This window comes from Podarcis muralis, chromosome 1 (assembly GCF_964188315.1).
Source record: "Podarcis muralis chromosome 1, rPodMur119.hap1.1, whole genome shotgun sequence".
Lineage (NCBI taxonomy): Eukaryota > Metazoa > Chordata > Lepidosauria > Squamata > Lacertidae > Podarcis > Podarcis muralis.
Genome location: NC_135655.1, coordinates 113,011,571 through 113,034,234, shown reverse-complemented (window position 1 = coordinate 113,034,234; position 22,664 = coordinate 113,011,571). Strand labels below are relative to the sequence as shown.

The 22,664-nt window shown below is 41.0% G+C and overlaps 1 protein-coding gene across 4 annotated transcripts in view; it reads right to left on the bottom strand.

The window, feature by feature from the left end:
• The window catches only part of SESTD1 (SEC14 and spectrin domain containing 1), a 59,929-nt gene that overhangs the window by 15,470 nt on the left and 21,795 nt on the right, over window positions 1-22,664 (bottom strand). For 3 of the 4 annotated variants that reach the window (XM_028748398.2, XM_028748389.2, XM_028748382.2), the window contains exons 4-11: window positions 19,169-19,277; window positions 18,820-18,910; window positions 16,228-16,341; window positions 8,075-8,188; window positions 7,229-7,326; window positions 5,728-5,783; window positions 4,394-4,605; window positions 237-359 (exon numbers count right to left, since the gene is read on the bottom strand). In XM_028748398.2, coding sequence (XP_028604231.1) covers window positions 237-359; window positions 4,394-4,605; window positions 5,728-5,783; window positions 7,229-7,326; window positions 8,075-8,188; window positions 16,228-16,341; window positions 18,820-18,910; window positions 19,169-19,277 — 917 coding nt within the window. The remainder of the gene's footprint in view (window positions 1-236; window positions 360-4,393; window positions 4,606-5,727; window positions 5,784-7,228; window positions 7,327-8,074; window positions 8,189-16,227; window positions 16,342-18,819; window positions 18,911-19,168; window positions 19,278-22,664) is intronic. The other variant, XM_028748419.2, reaches the window with a different exon arrangement.

Here is a 22,664-nt window from a genome sequence, read left to right as displayed (position 1 = left end):
ACGATCACTCTCCTTTAAAAGAATAAAAATTAGTATACTGCCATGACATTAGAATTTAATTAACAATGATTAAGATCACCAACACAGTCTGTTGCAGAAGAATAGGTGCAGTTTGATATAGCTCATAAATCACTGTCTAAAATTCGCTAGAAAAATGTCACTGGAAAATGTTGCACATAATGAATTATATATAAGAACAATCATGCAGTAACTTCCTCGGGAAAATGAAAACTCACACTGTGTTGACTTTCAATCTCTTCATGTTTCTGTTGCAAAGCTTGTGAGGCTCTAATTGAATCACCTATCCCCCACTGGGTTCTAAGCTGTTCTGTGCCAGGTCCTTCAAGCCAGTTCACTACCTGTTGATCAAAACAGCAACATTTTCACCACAGCAAATAATTAAACCCACGCGGTCAAGACTGATTTTTAAAAGAAATTATGGTTATTCAGATTTTGCTCAAAATAAAGTTCGCTTTTAACGGCAACGTGCTCGCTACCTCGAGATAAATAAAGGCAGCGGGGGTCCTTACTTCCTTTTAGGTGCATAAGCTAGCAGACCCGGCAAGGCTGATCAAACATTTCCCAATGCTTTTTCGGGGGAAGAATGTCTTCTTTGTGAACCTTAATAATATGTCGTCTCACATTAGAAACGGAGCATGAAGATATCTGGCTCATTCACTGTTTTGTCAATTCATATCTGTATTAGTAGGTAAGATGAAAAGCTGGCTTCTTTAAGAAAACCAGGGTGTGTGTGGATTCTTTAGTTCCCCTGCTGAAATCTAAATTGTTCTAACTCGCAGAACTACAGCACCTGACTGTGTGTTTAGGGATAAATATCACTATATGCTACACTATTTGCTGCTCTTTTATTACAGGCTATTTGCAGGTTGCTTAACAGAGGCCTTAAATGGCAGGTGTCAAAACAGAACAGATGGGGCTGGATAAATATTTGTCAGAATTGGTTTCGGAGCGATGGCTCCTACCTTGCACTACATAAGCCATCATAATGATCCTTCTGGGGCCTAACCTACATGTATGGCAACAGAAAATGAGAACTATCAGCTTCCAACCAATGGACACACAAGAGATAAAGGTGTTCAAGAGGAAACACACCAGGACACTAATAACATGCAGGCTGTATCTTCTAAATATGGAAAGGAAAATGGATGACAAAGGCTGTTCCGCGCATTTGTGAGGTTTGGCACTGGCAGCTGTCAGTGTAGTGGGGTGGCTGTTCTCACCTGAGACTGCCCAAATCCACAGGCGGATTCAATCTGGTGTTCCTGCGGGTGTGTTTGCACCATGACGACCTCACCCCTGCTCACCTACCTCCAGGTAAGGAGCAGCAACCAATCAGAAGTTAGGTAAGCGCCACTGCTCCACCACTACTGGTAGGAACATACGGCATAAAGCTTTTGATTCTTTTCACCTTCTCCAACTTCTACAGCAGCATCCTGCACTGTGTACTTTTGAAACTTCCACACGTTTTACAATCAGAACTAGGGAGAAACTACTAATAAGGAAGCGGGGGTGGGGGGAGGTGTCAAAAAGCTGCCATACAAGCCAGAAGTCTATCTCAGAGGACGTTCTGGCAGTTCCCTCATTATGAGAAGTTAAGTTACAGGGAACCAGGCAGAAGGCCTTCTTGGCAGTGGTGCCTGCCCTGTGGAACGCCCTCCCAGCAGATGTCAAGGAGATGAATAACTATATAACCTGTAGAAGACATCTGAAGGCAGCCCAGTACTGAGATGCTTTTAATGTGTGATGTTGTGTTGTGTTGTTTCTGTATATTATGTTGGAAGCTTCTCAGTGGCTGGGGCAACCAAATCAGATGGGCAGGGTACAAATAATAGTAATAGTAAAAATAATAAAAGGGACGCGGGTGGTGCTGTGGGTAAAAGCCTCAGCGCCTAGGGCTTGCCGATCGAAAGGTCGGCAGTTCGAATCCCCGTGGCGGGGTGCGCTCCCGCTGCTCGGTCCCAGCGCCTGCCAACCTAGCAGTTAGAAAGCACCCCGGGTGCAGGTAGATAAATAGGGACCGCTTACTAGCGGGAAGGTAAACGGCGTTCCGTGTGCGGCTCTGGCTCACCAGAGCAGCTTCGTCACGCTGGCCACGTGACCCGGAAGTGTCTCCGGACAGCGCTGGCCCCCGGCCTCTTGAGTGAGATGGGCGCACAACCCTAGAGTCTGTCAAGACTGGCCCGTACGGGCAGGGGTACCTTTACCTTTACCTTTAAAAATAATAAGGCAAGCACTAGCATTTTTGTTGCCTGCACCACAAAAATACATGTGAGGACACCTCAACCATACACCTCATATGTGGACGGTTAGTCTAAGCTAGTGATTATCTATTTTACAGTTACTAAACAGCAAGAAAGAAAACTCCTACTGCAGTAATTATCAAATGATGCTGCACATCATCTCTTGGCATCGTCCTGTTCCTATTTCTCTTAGTTCAGTTTCTTCTTTTTATCACCAAGAAGACATATACTTCTGATATACCTGGGCAGCTAGCTTAACAATATGATTTTTGATCACTTCTGCTCCAAAAATCTTTAGAATATTTCCCCCCCCCCAAAAAAAAGGTCTTCTTCCTGGCTCCCCATTTAGATATCTTCTGCAGATATCTTCTAAATAAAAACATAGATGAATGCTCAATTTCTTTGCCTGCAAAAGTTCAATTCATTTACCATGCAGCTTCAGTAACACAGGCAGAGCAAATGGATGACAATTTCTAATCAGAATGATGCAAATTGAGGTTGATGCCCCAGTAAACAAGTCTATTTAAATGCATTAATGATGGCAGTTTGCCAAACTAGGTTATAAACCTCATTCCAATCAGCCCATATTTGCTCAGATGACTCGAATGCTCAAGTTACCACAGAAATAATATTTTGTTTCTTTTATACCTATGTAATATCCATGTCTGACTGTTTTTTAAAAAAGACACTTAAAAAGAGATTTAAAAGTGAAAGAAATTATTATTTTAGAATACTGTGAAGTGGAATATTTTGATTTCCTGCCTCTCCAGTATTTAAAAGGGTGAAGGTTCATGTGCATAGCATCTAAAATATAAACACATTCAATTTCAAATAACAGGCCTGGGGAAATAAATGAATTGATTTCATTTCCTTTATTATCTCGACAGAGACATTGTCTGAAGAAGTGTTGAAAGCATCAATTACATACCGATTTCCAAAGCACCAGCCCAGCCCTTCATGACCTTCTAGCATACAATTCATTACACGAGTTTTTACTCATTCTAGTCAGGAAGAGCCTTGTATGACAACTGTTCTTTTGGATTTTGATCAATGGATATGCTAACCCTATTTATCTATTAATCACTAGACAGACTAATTATCTTGTTTATATTAAATCACTATTTAAAAGAAGAAGCAAGAGCCACCCAACGACCTTTGCTTTACTAGCTTGTAGTTGCTTCCGTTCAATTTTATTGGTAGTTGAACCCAAAATCTACGAGAAACAGATCAGCATTATTAACTGCTTTGACAACACCACAAGTTAAGTGGGTGCAATTAAGACTGCTCTGTAATATCCCAACAATGTAAGAAAGCTTCAAAACCAGCCCAAATGCTGAGCTATAGGTAACCTGCTTCGTCACATGACAGAACAAAGTCACACCTGGAAGTGGGGAAGACCAGGCTGTAGGTCTCGTGTCGTGAGGGACACTGTCTCATTAAAGAAATGGATGGGCGGTATAAGCGCGAGTGCGCACGCACGCACACACACACACACACACACAGAGCTAAAAGCCTTTATTCCAAACTACTGACCACATCTAGTAGAATGAGTCCTCAGTGCATTCTGCTAGGTAAAGGTAAAGGGACCCCTGACCATTAGATCCAGTCACGACCAACTCTGGGGTGGCGACGCTCATCTCGCTTTATTGGCCGAGGAAGCCAGTGTACAGCTTCCGAGTCATGTGGCCAGCATGACTAAGCCGCTTCTGGCGAACCAGAGCAGCACACGGAAACGCCATTTACCTTCCCGCCGGAGCGGTACCTATTTATCTACTTGCACTTTGACTTGCTTTCGAACTGCTAGGTTGGCAGGAGCAGGAACCGAGCAATGGGAGCTCACCCCGTCGCGGGGATTCGAACTGCTGACCTTCTGATCGGCAAGTCCTAGGCTCTGTGGTTTAACCCACAGCGCCACCCGCGTCCCTGTAGACTGCCGCTTATTTAATGGAATGTATTGAGCAGCCTGAGTTTTTAAGTGAGGTTGGGGAAACTCTACCGATACTTATAATCTGGCTGTATATATACATATGAAGAAGATGATGCAGAAGAGTAAGATAATCTGCTAGACCAAGTCAACTGGATGCCCAGTTAACAATAAATGATATAAACCAAGTGGAGCTTGGGGCACCTACCTGCATTACCTTCTGTTGAATCTCCTCTAGCTGGGAGCGCTTGCTCCGTTGCCTGCATACTTCTTGGTACCGTGTATATTGTTCTCTGAGCGAGTCTAGCAGCTTCATAACCTGGGGCTGAGCAAGGAGTTCGTCATCCATGGGAGACCACGAAACCCCTCCATCCGAACCATTAAAGCGGCGTTGTTGCAATTCAGATAACAGCTCATGACCTTGAATGGTTGAAGAATTCAAACTAAGCATTCAAATGGTGCCTCAGATGTGGCATAGTCAGGTTAAAAAAAGGAGCTAGGGTGTAAAAGACTTGAAATAAAAGGAAGATGGCTTGTGGTAAGCTAAAAGTGAAAGGGGGGTTGTTTGTATTATGAGTTATGATAATTCACTTTCAGATCCTATGCAACTTTCCTTCGGGGGTGACAGTAACAGCATGATAAAAAAAAATCTGTATATGAAAATATGGAACGGTTCACAAATTTGCAGGTAACCCTTGCACCAGAGATGCTTAGCAAGGGTGTAATATGGAGAGTCATGGAGACACTGGGTAGAAGATTCACTGATCAGTGATGTCAAAGACATTATCCAGTGGTTGCCTGGGCATTCACACAGCTGCATTTCAGATAGCAGTCCAAGTTACAACGACAATTGTTTTTATTCTTTACTTTTCTTAAACTTGTAAGCCATTAATGTAAAAGCAAGGGATATAGATTATATGATTTTTTAAAAAACGATACTGAGCACCAGTTACAACAATAAAGAGCTAACGTTTAATGTTCCCACTGACTCCAATTGCAGATATGCTGCAAAAATGAAACAATCCCTAAATAAACAACTGTACTTCCTTGAGGAATGGTACCCAGATCCTAAGGAATGGATGAGCCAAAAAATTGTTGCACTGGAAACTAATGTAGGCCCAAAGTCTACATTTTCTTTTTCCATATCCATAATAAAAAATTTAAGTAAGCATATGTTGAAGTATATGCTCCCCATTATGCTCCCCACTTGATTATTTATAAAATAACTTAAATTGTTAATTGTCTTCTTGGCATTCTCAGAGCTTGATTAGTAATTCCAACAGAAAAGGAGAGCAGAATATTTCTCTACAGCTGCGGTTCCCAGAAATGGAAGAGCAGAACAGCACAGGGAGGAAGGGAAATGTACTTTTAAGTAGATAAGGAATATATTCATAACACTTATTATTCTGTTTCGTTAACACTCCTCCACCAAGAACGAGTCTAACACACCAAGAACAAAGCTTTAGCATTATATACTACCCATATCCACAACAATTCACAAAATCCATGAAGTAAAGAAAAACGATGCCCTAGTGGGTATACCTGTCTGCAGAACAGTTTCAGGATCAACAGATGGAAGGAAATTCAAGTCTATAGACCTTGAAATAGAAAGGCAAATGGCTGTTGCTTAACGTTGATAACTGAAGTTTCAGGCATTGAACACAAGTATATAGCTTCTTGACTTTTATAAAACATTCTAATAAAATTTCACATTTTTTCTTTACCTGGCATCATTTTCTTTGTCAAAACCATTTTTGGCAATGTCAAAAAAGAAAAAAGAAAAAAACACTGTGTATCTGAAGAAGTGTGCATGCACACGAAAGCTCATACCAAGAACTAACTTAGTTGGTCTTTAAGGTGCTACTGGAAGGAATATTTTTTTGTTTTGACTATGGCAGACCAACACGGCTACCTATCTGTAACTCAAAAAAGAAAGAGAGACAAAGAGGGAGCGAAGTTTCAGAAATGTTGGCATACTTGACACCATAGGCTATTTTTCTTTTCAGTTACTTTTCATACAAGATAAAAATAGTGTGCTGGGGTGTGTGTGCTCCATTATGCAAGGAGAAATAAATAATAGTTTGCACAAATGGAACCCCAGTAGTCTCCATGGAAAAAGCAAGTGTCATTGCCACACATCTCACAACCTGGCAGAGACCGAAATACTGCATTTTAAGGAGACCTAGGAAGGTAACAGGAACTAGAAACTACAGCTATACATTCCTGGGGAGTGACAAATGGTTCCTGGGGAGTGATAAACACTACCTGTAGATACAAACAGAAATTCAAATTTGGGGACACCAGAAAGAGCAGAAAATAGAACACAAATGCAGAGAAGGCAACAGCTGCACTGAAGCGCTTTCCTAGCAGTGTAGACATAAGCAACCCTACTTTCTGGCTAGCTTTAAGCCAGAGATAAGGTAAAGGTAAAGGTACCCTTGCCTGTACGGGCCAGTCTTGACAGACTCTAGGGTTGTGCGCCCATCTCACTTAAGAGGCCGAGGGCCAGCGCTGTCCGGAGACACTTCCAGGTCACGTGGCCAGCATGACAAGCTGCATCTGGCGAGCCAGCGCAGCACACGGAAACGCCGTTTACCTTCCCGCCAGTAAGCGGTCCCTATTTATCTACTTGCACCCGGGGGTGCTTTCGAACTGCTAGGTTGGCAGGCGCTGGGACCGAGCAACGGGAGCGCACCCTGCCGCGGGGATTCGAACTGCCGACCTTTCAATCGGCAAGCCCTAGGCGCTGAGGCTTTTACCCACAGTGCCACCCACGTCCCTTTAAGCCAGAGATAAATAGCCACAATTCCAGACTGGCACTGCACATGGAAGATAAGTTAGGATGCTGGGTTTTGGATTTCTGTATGACAGAGGTGTTTTGTTTTTGTATTTTAAAAAAGTTCAGTATCCTAGCCAGAAACATCAGGGATCTTTTACACAAACTATTTCCATTCCAATGTTGCTTTTGAAAGCAACTATATAGTTTATAGTCAAAGGATTTCATTACTAATAAATTGTTAACAGAAACAAGAAAAATAATTACCTGTCCTTCTCCTGTTGGTTTCCTTTATCATTTCCACTGTTGATTAAGGCAAGCTCATCCAGTAAAGATGTAGATTCTTTTGTAAACTTTTCAAATGCCTATGTAAAATATTTAGAGTTACCATTACTGCAATTGACTTTTACAGTCTCGTGCTTGAAGACGGATTGCCTGTCTGAGTGCTCCAACCCTGACACTGGGAAATCATCTCTAAGGCCTAGCAGTTTAATAACAAGTGAGTTACAAAGGCACATACAAACAACACAGAACATGTTGTAAAATGGACATCTTGTGCTCTCAAAGAACTGTTGCTGCTACTTTCCGGACTGTTAGCTCCCAAAGACCCTTCAAGGCAGTTCTCTCTTTGTACACGAGTCCAGTACTGATTTAAGCAAAACATTAGTGGCTGTGGTTTGGTCACACCTTGCCAGAAACAGGCACAGTGGGGCTTATTGAACACAGCCACCTTCGGAAAGTAGCTCCCTTAGATGGACCAGAACCATAATAAAATAATGTCTCGCATTTTCCAGGCAATCCAGAAAGATACTGTAGCTGATGGTATTGAAAACTGCTGAACCAACAGAGATGTATTCCTCCTATCCAGTTCCCAGGGCAATTCAACTAGGGCAATCAAAGCAATTGCTATCCCAAAATCAAGCCTGAAGACTGAAATTGATGTATATTAGGAGTGGGGAACTGGATCACAGTGATATCAGGTGACTCATTTTTTGCCCCAGCATTTTGATGCCGCTAGGACACACCTAACACAGCTATTAATATTTCCAAACACCACTTTCCCATAGAAAGTGTACTGAAAAAGAACAGACAAAAAATTGCCAAGCAACTAACCAGCCTCTTGTTCAGCCAGTCCATATGATCGTAGGTAAGACTCCCTCCAAAATCTTCTGTCAGCTGGCATGGTTCTATGTATCGTGTAAGCTTATTGGCAGATACTAAAATAACCTGTGTAAGTAAATTAAAATGGGCATTAACAACAACAACGTCACACACTTAATCAACTCAGTGGCTACTGATTGGTGGTCCAAAAAGCATGTTTACTCAGAAAGAGTTCCCACTGATTTCAACAGTAAGTGCATTTAGGATTGCAACTTTAGTTAGGAACTACTGATTCTGCAGCCAAATCATGCAGTATAGCATCAGGAGTAGCGACCTGCAGGAGGAAGTGGCAGACGTGTGGTAGTGATGCTTGTCTTTATTGCTTTTCCTCAGAATCTTCCACATCCATCCAGTTCTAGGCATGTATTTCCTATCAAAAATACGTGGCTGGGGGGGAAATGGGGGGGGGTGGGAGTGGGGAGGAGATCTTGGGGGGGATGGGGGGGAGGTAAGAAGCTCATCATCTGCTTTTCTCCTACAAAATGCCTTCGGTCCATTCAGCTCAGCAGAGAAACATATGCCAAAGTTTCAAAACATAAGCTGACCCATGGGCTGATTTAGTTCCAGCCTTGGTCAATACCTTCCCTTTTCTCCCTCCTGAAATGTTACAATCCCTAAATTCATTTACTGTTCGGAATACAAAGAAGCATTTTGTATCAAATAACTATGAGCTACAGTTTGCTAGCTCTCAGTTACATGCCCATGATTCATTAATATTTACAATTAATGCATAAGCAAATTTCAGTATGAATTTCAGTATGTTAATACACGGATTGTGAAACAAGTTTTGTTGGAGACAAACATTAAAAAAATGCATTGCTTTTACAGCGTTAAAGTGTGTGTGTCTTTCTGAAACAGAGAGAAACCTATTCCCATACCCCCCCAACTACCGCCAGCAATGGCAAGACTCTGACAGAATCCCAACTTTCATTTATTAAAAAATGGAAACTGTTCTCTCTCCTCACTCAGTTGTGTCATACAAAAACCACTCTGACAACCTCCAGTCTAAGGGAGCCGTAGGTTATACAAGAAATTGGATGGATATGCCTAGCCTTTGTCTTGCATGACCAAAGAACTCAACAATTAGAATATTACTGAAGTTAATCTTCCTGTCAAATATATACACTGAGGACCAAGAAATGACATTTATCACAAAGTTTGATGCTGCATAGCTTTTCTGTTTCTTTCATTAAAATAGCGAGGATGGGGACTGAGACAAATCCAAGGCTACAACAGACACTAAGTGGTCAAAACTGTGGGAACCTTTACAAAAAGTGGTGTTTCTGAGGTTTGGTGGATCATAACATCATTCTTTTTTAGAATACCACAGATTATATATATCATTAGAAAAACAATTTAATGCAGAATATATTGCAACAAACTGTGCTGAATTACCTTTATTCCATCAAACATTAGAGCCAAATAACCAGAAATTATACACAGAAAACCATGATAAGGGGTATTTTCATAACTTCTTACCCTTTCTGTTAGTAGCATGGAAACCTTTTGCCACAATTAAAGTCCTACAACAGCATCCCAGGGAGTGAACCCAAGGATTTTAAGTTCACCAGGTGTTGATGTGAAACCAAGATTGTATGATTGCTTCTATCAAACGTGCTTTATTCCTTGGTTGCTTCTGACTGACAAGTTTATTTAATCGGCTCCACAGATTTTCTATTGGATTCAAGTCAGGGCTATTACATCACTTTCTAGGTGACTAGTCAGCTCTCCATGTCTTGTTAGATGCGATATAGGTTATTTGCCGATAACTTTTGATAGAACAAAGATAATTCAACATGGTTTGTAGCATTGTATTCTGCATTAAATTATCGATCTAATGATATATATAATTGTATGGTATTGTTTTATGGTATTGTTCTAAAAAAAGATTGATGTTATGAGCCATCAAACCTTAAAAATGCAACTTTCCCCACAATTTTGGCCACTAGTGTATGTGCCCATCTGTAATTCGGTGCTCCCACCACTCTCTGAAATAGATCAAACCATCTCCCTCCCATTCTTGCTATTCACGAAAGAAGGAAAGATCCCATGGGCAAACAGTCGGAACTGAGGGTGTCCCAATTCCAATAGGGACCACAACAGGAGCAAAAGGTTAGTGCCCCTTCCTGGTCCCAATTCTTCTCCGCCCCTCCCCTGTGACGGCTTTTTAATAAAACAAGAAAATGAAAGCAGCTATGCAGACATATCTAATCTAACCTTGGAAAAGGGCTACCACGTATTCAAGGGAAAGCCAAGGGGATGTCCTGCAGATGCTGTGTAAACAAACGTCCATCATCCCTAGTTCACATGGCCAATGGTCCAAGATGACTGAAGTTGTACCCTATTGGCCTGAGTATAAGCCGCACTCCCCCCCCCCCAAATTCCGACCATGAAAAGTTAAAGTGTGGCTTAAATTCACGACGTTACAGAAATGGGCTTTTGTGGTATCGCTGCTGAAACAGACATACGGTAAAACGGAATGGGTGTGAGTGCCTGCAGAATTTTAGGGGAGCAGCTTATATTCGGGTATTGTCTTTTTTTCTCTCCCCCCCCCCCTAAATTTTAAAGGTGCGACTTATATTCAGGCCAATATGGTAATACGCAAGATCTGGAGGGCACCATATTGGCGCCCCCTGTTATATTCCAATTTGAGCACCTGGCCATTTCAGAATGACTTGTTGATCATGATTAAAAATACATTTCATTAGCAATCTGCACTTAGCCTAGTTTTTATCTTCATTAAGTTTCAACAGTACAGTTTTGTTAGACTCAAAGGAGGAGAGGACCACCTGGGAAAATGCTGGCTAACCTTGAGGGTAGCAACTGATTTGCATTTTCCCTGCATAAAGAGAGTACATGCTATGTGCATGGCTAGTGGATATGTTGCGCTCCCAAATTATATTATCATAATTTCTAGTTATGTGCACTAAGTAGCAATTAAGCATCTCCAAACAATATGTGATTTTTTTTATTTATTTTTTTTTTACAAAAAGTAATTTAATGAAGCGTTTTCCTGTTGAAAGCACTTTAAATACTTCTGTGATATAAAAGATTCCGCTTCATTTGTAAGAGATGCTAGCATTAGTATTGCTCTGGTTCCTTGCTCTCAATGAATTCAGCAGGAAAGCAGCTTACTATAGTAATTATTGCTACTAATTTCATTTCTACGGCACTTTATATTTTTAAGAAAAAAAATCTCAAAGCGGTTTACAATACATTCAACCATCAAATAAAACAATCCAGAATAAAACATTACTGAAGAAAGTCAAATATAAAGTATACATTCAAAGTAACATACTTGACAGGAAAGTAAAATATTATCTTAAGAATTTCAAAATAAAACATTACAAGGTTTCAAAATAAAGCATTACAAAGGAAGTCAGCTACAGAATGCACATTAAATGCAGCAAAGTTAACTACAGTGGAACCTCGGTTGTCGAACGCTTCGGAAGCCGAACAATTCAGACAACTGACGACCTGGAAGTGAATGCTTCCATTTTCAAATGCGCCTCGGAAGTCGGAAGACGACCGGCAATTGCGCCTCAGTTGTCGAATGTTTCTGGAAGTCGAACGGTCTTCCAGAACAGATTACCTGCGACAACAGAGGTTCCAGTCTCTCTCTCTCTCTTTGTATGTGTATGTGTGTGTGTGTGATTTCAAAAGAAAACATTACTAAAGGAAGTCAAATGTAAAAGGCACATTCAAAACAGCATAATTAACAAGAGAATAAAATATTATCATAAGCACAGAACGTATCTGCTGCTGTTGCTGTCAATCCTGCCAATGGCGGTTTAATGGTGGGCGGCAGCTGTGGAAGCTCAGGCTCAATGATCCTGGGTCTGCACTAAAGAGACAGCCAAGATGGTCTCTTCAGCAGCCTCCTTAAAATAAAATCTATTACGTGACCCAGCACTAGTATGTACCAACTGGCCCGATCAAAGAAAGCAATTCTTCATAACAAGGTGCAACCCTTCTTGTGAAATACAATTACAAGTAACCTGCATCAGCAAAATGTTTCATATTTCAAATGGTCTCACCTTTTTCACGGCCAGGCTGCATACACAGCCATACCTTGGTTCTCGAACGGATTCCATTCCGGAAGTCTGTTGGACTTCCAAAAAAGTTTGAAAACCAATGCACGGCTTCTGATGCCTGCACTCAATCAGAAGCCGTGGAACCTGAGTTGGATGTTCGGCTTCTAAACAAGTTCGCAAACCGGAACACTTACTTCCGGGTTTGCGGCGTTCGGGAGCCAAAACGTACGTGTACAGGCGTTCAACAACCAAGGTGTGACTGTATCAGAAAGTATAAAAGGTAAAGGGACCCCTGACCATTAGGTCCAGTCGTGACCGACTCTGGGGTTGCGTGCTCATCTCGCTCTATAGGCCGAGGGAGCCGGCGTTTCACCGCAGACAGCTTCCAGGTCATGTGGCCAGCGTGACTAAGCTGCTTCTGGTGAACCAGAGCAGCACACAGAAACGCCGTTTACCTTACCGCCGGAGTGGTACCTATTTATCTACTTGCACTTTGACGTGCTCTCGAAATGCTAGGTTGGCAGGAGCAGGGACCGAGCAACGGGAGCTCACCCCATCGCAGGGATTCCAACCACCGACCTTCTGATCGGCAAGTCCTAGGCTCTGTGGTTTAACCCACAGCACCATATCAGAAAGTATGCTTCCCCCCTAATTAATGTAGATATCCTTAAACATATTCATGGTAAAAAAATTAATTTGGACACCATGCTGCTTTTTAAAAATAATTTCCAAACTGTTCAGTTAACAATGCCCTAGGCATTAAAAGCTTTTAGTTTGATCTATCTTTTGCATCTGCATCTCAAGCTACTCTCCCCTCAGAAATTACATTAACCACTGCTATTATACCAGATCTTATCTTTTCCAAAGGGAAGCCATTCACACCAAATGCTTTTTCCTGCTCCTTATGCGAATTTACACCTTCCTTTCACAAGATGTGAAGACGCTTTAGGGTCAACAACAGGAAGGCTATATACAATATTACAGTTTCCATTTTTTACATTGATTTTTGGGGCGGGGAGAATCGTGAAAAGAAAAAGAAAAAACACCTGAGTGCAAATGGCTTATTTGGCAACAGACTTGGGTGCGATATCAATTTATAGTGACAAGATGAAGCTTCTTTGAGAATCAAGATATAACTGGACAGATGGTGGTATAGACAAACAGCATCAATAATTTATGCCTGAGAGCTCTTATTTCCCTTTTGGCTTCCTATGGCCACCCCTATGGTGCTATTCATGGCTAGCAAGAACGGTGGTGATAGGGCTTAACCCTGCTCTATTCAGTTCCCCAGTGTTTTTCCTTCTTTCTACCAAGAGCTTCATATCAACAGACAGCTGCAATTCCGCTCATGTTAATGAAATTCTGCTGAAATAGCAAGCAAGCTCTTTATCCTTGAAAGAAATGGAAATTTCGTAAAATCATTGCAATTGTCAATTTTGTTAATGACTGCGCCATCATCGGATAAGCCATGGATGTTGTTGAAGACAATACCCGTGGGACTTAATTCTGAATAGACATTTCTTACACTAGAAAACAATTGGATACACTTTTGTACTAGATGATATGAAATGCATTACCTCAGCAAGCTTATCTACACAAACATCACAAAAGTAGGTCCAGTGAAAGCATTTTTCTTTCTATTTATACTGCAGTCACAAGTTCATACTCTAGCCATGAAAATCCCTTATTGTGAACATATCACATCCATTTGTAACATTCTTATGAAGACAAAGACCACACCAATTAGTTCCCTAGTTTCCTGTTGCATTTTCAACAGACTATAGTGGAACTCAATTACGGAAACCAACGCATGTAAATTTCAGTGCAGTAATTTTGTATCATTTAAACTTACAAGGTTTTATCTTCATAATTGAGGTTCAGCTACAGCAGCAGAAATTATCCACATGGCCACTGAAAATTCTCAATTAAAAGCCTCTCCATTATAAATTTAATTGAATACATTTTTATGATTAAGTGACTGATATTGAATTAGACCTTCAAGTCAAATAATAAAAACTGCCCACATTTCTTAAAAGTGCTAGAATCTGGATATTATCCCAGGCTCATTAGTACATCAGATTTTTACTTCAAGCATTCTGTTAATTATGTCTGGAAAATTGTCAGTGCCAAGACATAGTAGGAGACAGATCAGTCATAGGGGAAAACATTTATCAGAAGTAAATTTCAAACTACAGAAGGTTGCCATTTTTTACAATTATTACAAGTAAACCAAGGGCCCAGATGACATTAGATACACCTCCACAAAACAACTTCAAAATATGTATTTCACTTTGACAAGGGTAGCCAACACGGTGCATTCCAGATGTTGTCAGACCCAATTCAGCATTTCAGAAAACAACCTAATTAGGTTTGAGTCTGAATCCAGGTTCAGATAAATTAAGCTTTGTGCTTCCCCCATTCACTATTACGTGGAAGTTTGATTTTTAAAAAATGCTATAACTTCCCTCCTCATTATTATTAATGTTTGTATTTCTTATTCTTTTTCATGAAATTAGGTGAAATTCACAGGCATAGTAGCCCCTTGCGAGTGCAAAAGCCCTGCCAATTTAAAGAGATACAGGTCCCGGGGTTTTTTGACTAGGCACCTTTAAAAAGCAAGCCCAACATCTTTTTTCCGACAGAAGTGGATAAAATTTGCAAGCTTCTTAGTATCTTCTAAGAGCATCAATCATGTCACATGTCGAAAGGGTAGTTGCAACAGTTTTTCTGCAGAGATAGGCTTTAGGGCTTTGCAACCTACTGGGGTATTTATAAAGGATTTACTGAATCTCTCCTGTTGCTCTGTTTGTATGAAGGGAACGTACATAAGAAAGGTTCTCCAAGTAAGAAGCCCATGAGGTTATGCACCAACAGTTCCATGAGGTTTTGTGCTTAGCATCTTCAAAATTGATTTTTTAGGGGTGGGGTAAGTGTGAAGAGAGAACAAAAAGGGACTCTACTCCCTGTGTTTTTTGTGGGAACCAATTTTATTATGAAAATTGCATCCTAGGGGCCCCTAGGAAAGTAGCTTGCAAAATTTCAGAAGGCTAAGTGCCGGGGCTAAGGGGTATGATCAACGAAAGAAATAAGCGTCAGGCTTGAATGGTACCCAAATGCCACTGAAACTCAAGGAAACGAACGTTCAAAGCTGATTTGGCAAGAGTAGATGTGCAGGTATGTGGCATAGAGGCAGAAGGACTTGAATGCCCAGCATTTGCCAAGCAAGCACCACTAACAAAACTAGCAAAGAGAACAGAACATACAAGAACAAGCAATACATTATTTCAGCATCCCTTCCCCAAAGCACTGTGATTGGACAGCTCTAGTAAAAAACAACAACACAGCAACACACACAACCCATTCCCTCTGATTAAATGTGAGACCTGTTAGTCAAAAAGGAACTTTCCCTCATCTTCTCCCCACCCTGGCATTTTCCTTTTAGAGAAGACTTGGAGATAAAAGTTTTGCTTTTAGCAGGCACATTTGAATCTCCCCAAATCACTTTGGCAATCCCTGCTTTGGTTTGGAGTCTGCCAGAGAAGTCCTGCTTTGGTTTGAACAAGACTTGAATCTGTCTGAAGTCAACATGCTTCAGTTCTTGATCTGTCCAAATCTTTTGCACTTGTTTAATATCAAAAGACAAAGTGCTGGTACAAGGAGTTGTTCAGTGAGAAATAGTTACAATAAACTGTAATGCAGACAAATTAAAATCCACCTTAAATATTCTGAGTAACTATAATATAGGTTAATAACAGGAGTTAGTTAAATTCATGGCAGCAAAGTATTATCTTTCAAGTGATAATGTTCTATAATCATTGAAAATGTTTTGAAGGTCTCGTGGTAAGTCTGAACTAATGATCAAGTCTGAACTAATGATCAGACTAATTACACTTACTAACTAATACAACAAAGTACTGCAAACCCACTGTAGTGAGTTTTATTGTGACGCCAAATGAATCATTCGGTAATTGCATTGTAGATTAGTAGCTATTATAAGCGATCAATTTTTACTCAGTTGCATGTGCAACTTTGGTGTTCACATCTGACAAATGAAGAAGCAGACACACATACCTCAAAGCCAAGTCTATCTTTCTCTTTCCAAAAGCAAAAGTGTGTAACCTTCTTGTCCCAGAATTCATCCGGTTTTACTACACAGACAAGTGATACCTCAGCTGGAACAACGTTCTAAGAAGATGAAAGATACAAAACCTTAAATGAAATACAACTCATTAGTTACTGTGTGGTAACCTAGACCTGCACAGATAGCATTTAGATGTACAGGAAACTTTCTAGCAACAGAAACAGTGGTGATAGCAAATCTGGCACTTATCAAAAGCTGTGGACAACATCAATGAGCTAGATGGTCTTTATGGACCACTCAACACATCTAAGAAAGTAACTGGTAATAAGTTGGTACCTTAAAGAAAAGTTTTAAGCAACCCAAGACATACACTAACAATGCAATCCTATACATGTCTGTCCCAGGAGCAAGATTCACTGAGCTCAGCTGGACTTATTCCCAGGTAAGTGAAGCCTAAGTCCGCTCAATATCAGAGTCTGATAAATGTCTCTTTTGAAAGAGGCCAAGGCCTTCAAACTTAATGAATTTCATTTAAGTATCAACTATAAGATGATTTGTTCTATATGACCGATTACAGTCGTACCTTGGAAGTTGAACGGAATCCGTTCCTTAAGTCTGTTTGACTTCCAAAACATTGGGAAACCAAAGCGCGGCTTCTGATTGGCTGAAGCTCCTGCAGCCAATTGGAAGCTGTGGAAGCCCCATCAGACATTTGGGTTCCAAAAAAACTTTCGCAAACCGGAACAGTCACTTCCGGGTTTGCGGCATTCAGGAGCAAAACGTCCCGAGTACGAAGGCGTTTGGGATCCAAGGTACGACTGTATATGTTAAGGACAGTCTTCTTTATGCAGTTTAGATTCTATATTCCACCCATTTAAGCAGCAGGATAGCCTTTCTTCACAAATGAAAACTGTTAAAAATTCCTTGTGATTCACAGTTGTTTCCTCTGCCTGTCAAGTCCCTTCATAATTTTGCCTCTCTATGAGGAAACACACACAACTTATTAAACAGACAGACGGCAGGAACAAAGTGCTTATTATTCAACGACCTTGACAGCACACATCCTGTAAAAGTGCATTCATACAGAACTAAAAAGGAAGAAAGCAGTATGTCTTGCCACTTGACAAAAAATGGTTTGGGGTCAAAATGTCAAATCTCATTAAGGCAACATCTGTTAAAGATTTTCATAAAGCCAAGTGCTTTCTAACGATGGTCTATTTAGAAATAGCAACATTCAAGTAGAGGACAGTTCATTCAAGTAGAATAAATAATTATGAGCAACTCTTGCGTCATATCTCCAATGCAGCCTCAACTGCTGCTCCCTCTTCCCAATTTTATGTATGTACTTCCATAGAAAATATAACAAAAGTGGTACACAGCATAAAAACATAATACTATGAAAACAACAATAAAAGCACCAATAACGTGCCAATAAAAACTGGTTTGTAAAACAAAAAAACAACAACACACCATATTGCAAAGGCCATATTAAAAAGAACCAGGGATGATTCCAGCAAGACTGCTATCGGCCAAGTGATTCAAAAGGCAGGACCTGACCCAATGAGGTTCAGTCCCTGTTAAAACCTAGCCATACCAGGGGGAAATTGCACATGCTATTCCAGAAATTGAAAAAAGAAATGACATGGAGTTGAGATAATAAACGTCAAAGCCCAATCCTATTCCTTTATGGGTTGCACTGTTAGAGGCAATTCTAGGATTTCTAGGGATGGTGTAAAAACTAACTTATACCTGCAGCAGCCTTACTGAAACTAAGAACTGAGTCCAGGGAATCAAAACGCTTCCAAAAAATTTCCCAAACTACAACTCAGTTCAGAGGCAGCAACAAGCCATGTTTTCTTTCTTTCTTCAAGCTGTGGACGTCCTCAGGATCACAGCATTCCTTATGCGTGAGAGATGGGAAGCTTATTCTCAAGGTTTGTTCACAAAGCAGTATTTTAAAAACGTTGGTTTGTCACAGTTCCTACAAACCATGGTTTCCTGCACTTGGACAAAATAGGAAACTGATTTGTTGCAAACTGCAAATGAAAAGGTCATCAACTCTTCCCTTTACAGTGGTGCCTCGCAAGACGAAATTAATCCGTTCCGCGAGTCTCTTCGTCTTGCGGTTTTTTCGTCTTGCAAAGCACGGCTATTAGCGGCTTAGCGGCTATTAACGGCTTAGCGGCTATTAACGGCTTAGCGGCTTTAAGAAAAAGGAAACAAACTCGCAAGAACTCACAAGACGTTTCGTCTTGCGAAGCAAGCCCATAGGGAAATTTGTCTTGCGGAACGACTCAAAAAACGGAAAACCCTTTCGTCTAGCGAGTTTTTCGTCTTGCGAGGCATTCGTCTTGCGGGGCACCACTGTACATGCAAAGAGCTCAAGACTCACTTCAGCTTCAAAAGTATCAAAGTACCATGATTTGCTGATATGTTTTAAAAATCAGACTCTACATTTTTAACATGTAAAATCACACAAGGTCTACTTTCCCAGAAAGTAAGCACAACAATGTCTTATAATACAGACAGATTAACCTCCACAGAACTCAATTCTTCACTACAGATTCATGAAGGCATCTTACCTGTAGCATTAACACAACAGTCTTGACAACATTCCACTGAGATTTTCTACCATCCACTATAACGGTAAATCCTCTAGCTTTACACTTTTCACTGCAAAAAAGACACACATTCAAAACATAAAAGGCATAGTTCAGTTATCACGACATATATCACCATCTATTTACTTGCTTAAGCTTTAGCGAGGCACTCATTGCTCTTTCCAAGAGCTTTGCAAACAGTTTTTATTTAAGTCATATATCACATAATGAGATACACCCCCTCAAGAAAATATGGTGGTATCTATAAAAAAAAAACCATTTAGTTTAGAAGCAAAATGATACTATTTGGTGCTTTAAAGGGCATGCCCACCTTGGTATGCTTAGCAGGTAGTCTAAAGTAACACTCAGCTCATCCATATTTGTTTGTTCAAGGCATAATGGAATTGTCAGAATGAGGCCACTTCTTCGATCCTTCCCACCTGTAAAATAAATAATTGTTAGTTTGAACTAAAAATAACATTCACTATTAACCAATTGGCACTAAAACCGTTTTCCTTTTTTTATAGACAAAATGAACAGTTTTTGAAAAATATTGTAATGAAATATGATACGTGTCCTTTTTCTATGGATGCATTATAGCAAAAGTACACGCAAGTGGAAGAGATACTGGGCTAAAATAGAAGCTATATGCGAAGTTAATCACATGTTTCCAAATCAGGCTTAACTTCTGTTTAATTCTTCACAAGTGTACTGAAGCACATAACCTAAATTGCCAAAAGATTCGCCATCAAAATAATCATTCAAGACACTCTATTTAGGACATTATGTTGTGCACAACTCAGTCATAATGAAATGCACATTCTCCCCTATAGGCTTCAAAAAGTACATTGAGATCACATTACATACTTGATGCTTTTAACTGTACGCTGGTTTGTAACTTAAAAAGAAAGTATAGATAATAACCCCTTCATGGATCACTGCCTTGCCGTGGCGAAGGGGCTTGAAGAACTCAGAGAAGCTATGAACTACGCCGAGCAGGGCACACAAGATGAACAAGTCATAGTGGAGAGTTTTGACCAAACGTGATCCACCTGGAGGAGGAACCGGCAAGCCACTCCAGTATCCTGCCAAGAAAACTCCATGGACAAAGACAACAGGCATATAAAAGTTATGACGCTGGAAGATGAGCCCCTCAGGTCAGAAGGCGTCCAACATGCTACTGGGGAAGAGCGGAGGGCAAGTACAAGTAGATCCAGAGCTGATGAAGCGGCTGGGCCAAAGCCGAAAGGACGCTCAGTTGCGGATATGCCTGGAAGCGAAAGGAAAGTCCAATGCTGTAAAGGAAAATATTGCATAGGAACCTGGAATGTAAGAACCATGAACCTGGGTAAGTTGGAGGTGGTCAAAAATGAGATGGCAAGAATAAATATTGACATCCTGGGCATCAGTGAACTAAAATGGACGGGAATGGGCGAATTCAGTTCAGATGACCATCACATCTACTACTGTGGGCAAGAAACCCGTAAAAGAAATGGAGTGGCCCTCATAGTCAACAAAAGAGTGGCGAAAGCTGTACTGGGATGCAGTCTCAAAAATGATAGAATGATCTCGATACGAATCCAAGGCAGACCTTTTAACATCACAGTAATCCAAGTTTATGCACCAACTACTGGTGCCGAAGAAACTGAAATTGACCAATTCTATGAAGACTTACAAGACCTTATAGAAGTGACACCAAAGAAGGATGTTCTTCTCATTATAGGGGACTGGAATGCTAAAGTAGGGAGGCAAGAGACAAAAGGAACAACTGGCAAGTTTGGCCTTGGAGTTCAAAACGAAGCAGGGCAAAGGCTAATAGAGTTCTGCCAAGAGAACAAGCTGGTCATCACAAACACTCTTTTCCAACAACACAAGAGACGACTCTACACATGGACATCACCAGATGGGCAGCATCGAAATCAGATTGATTATATTCTCTGCAGCCAAAGATGGAGAAGCTCTATACAGTCAGCAAAAACAAGACCTGGAGCTGACTGTGGCTCAGATCATCAGCTTCTTATAGCAAAATTCAAGCTTAAACTGAAGAAAGTAGGAAAAACCACTGGGCCGGTAAGATACAATCTAAGTCAAATCCCTTATGAATACACAGTGGAAGTGAGGAACAGGTTTAAGGATTTAGATTTGGTGGACAGAGTGCCTGAAGAACTATGGAAAGACATCTACTTCTGCTTCATTGACTATGCAAAAGCCTTTGACTGTGTCGACCACAGCAAACTATGGCAAGTTCTTAAAGAAATGGGAGTGCCTGATCACCTCATCTGTCTCCTGAGAAATCTCTATGTGGGACAAGAAGCTACAGTTAGAACTGGATATGGAACAACTGATTGGTTCAAAATTGGGAAAGGAGTACGACAAGGCTGCATTTTGTCTCCCTGCTTATTTAATTTGTATGCAGAATACATCATGCGAAAGGCTGGGCTGGATGAATCCCAAGCTGGAATTAAGATTGCCGGAAGAAATATCAACAACCTCAGATATGCAGATGACACAACCTTGATGGCAGAAAGTGAGGAGGAATTAAAGAACCTTTTAATGAGGGTGAAAGAGGAGAGCGCAAAATATGGTCTGAAGCTCAACATCAAAAAAACGAAGATCATGGCCACTGGTCCCATCACCTCCTGGCAAATAGAAGGGGAAGAAATGGAGGCAGTGAGAGATTTTACTTTCTTGGGCTCCATGATCACCGCAGATGGTGACAGCAGCCACGAAATTAAAAGACGCCTGCTTCTTGGGAGAAGGGCAATGACAGGCCTAGACAGCATCTTGAGAAGTAGAGACATCACCTTGCCAACAAAGGTCCGTATAGTTAAAGCCATGGTTTTCCCAGTAGCGATGTATGGAAGTGAGAGCTGGACCATAAAGAAGGCTGATCGCCGAAGAATTGATGCTTTTGAATTATGGTGCTGGAGAAGACTCTTGAGAGTCCCATGGACTGCAAGAAGATCAAACGCATCCATTCTTAAGGAAATCAGCCCTGAGTGCTCACTGGAAGGACAGATCGTGAAGCTGAGGCTCCAGTACTTTGGCCACCTCATGAGAAGAGAAGACTCCCTGGAGAAGACCCTGATGCTGGGAAAGATGGAGGGCACAAGGAGAAGGGGGCGACAGAGGATGAGATGGTTGGATAGTGTTTTCGAGGTTACCAGCATGAGTTTGACCAAACTGCGGGAGGTAGTGGAGGACAGAGGTGCCTGGCGTGCTCTGGTCCATGGGGTCACGAAGAGTCGGACACGACTAAACGACTAAACAACAACAACAACAATAGATAATAAATAAAAAGGGCAAAGCTTTGTTAAATGTGTAAACCCAAAATAGCTATTTGGTTAGCAGAAGACGATGACCAACCACTCAGCAACAGAAAAACCTCCTAAACGTCTGAAAACTGTAATTTGCATTTTAAAACACTGTGGTTTCTAGGTGGAAAGTTTTTTGGGGACTTACCATAGACCTAAAAGATTAGGGGGGGGGGGAGCCTTTGCAAAAATTACAGGGAATTTTTGTTGGAGAAGTTTCCTAGCGCTTGGTGAGATATGCTCAAGGGTTCCACAGCTCCCTCTCTCCCAAGGCTATAAAGCTTCTCTGGGGCTACACACAGTTCCCCAGAGTGGTAAAAATCCCCCATTGGGTGCGCTTTGCTCTGCTTAAAGATGTAATGCATATATCCTATGCCCTTTTCATTTGTGGGGAGTTTTTTGGGGGGCGTTATTAGGTTGTTTTTGTTTTGATTGTGTATTCTGTGGTTTTATATTTTGATTTTATTCTGTGAACCACCCAGAGACCTCCAGGTACAGGGCAGTATAAAAATT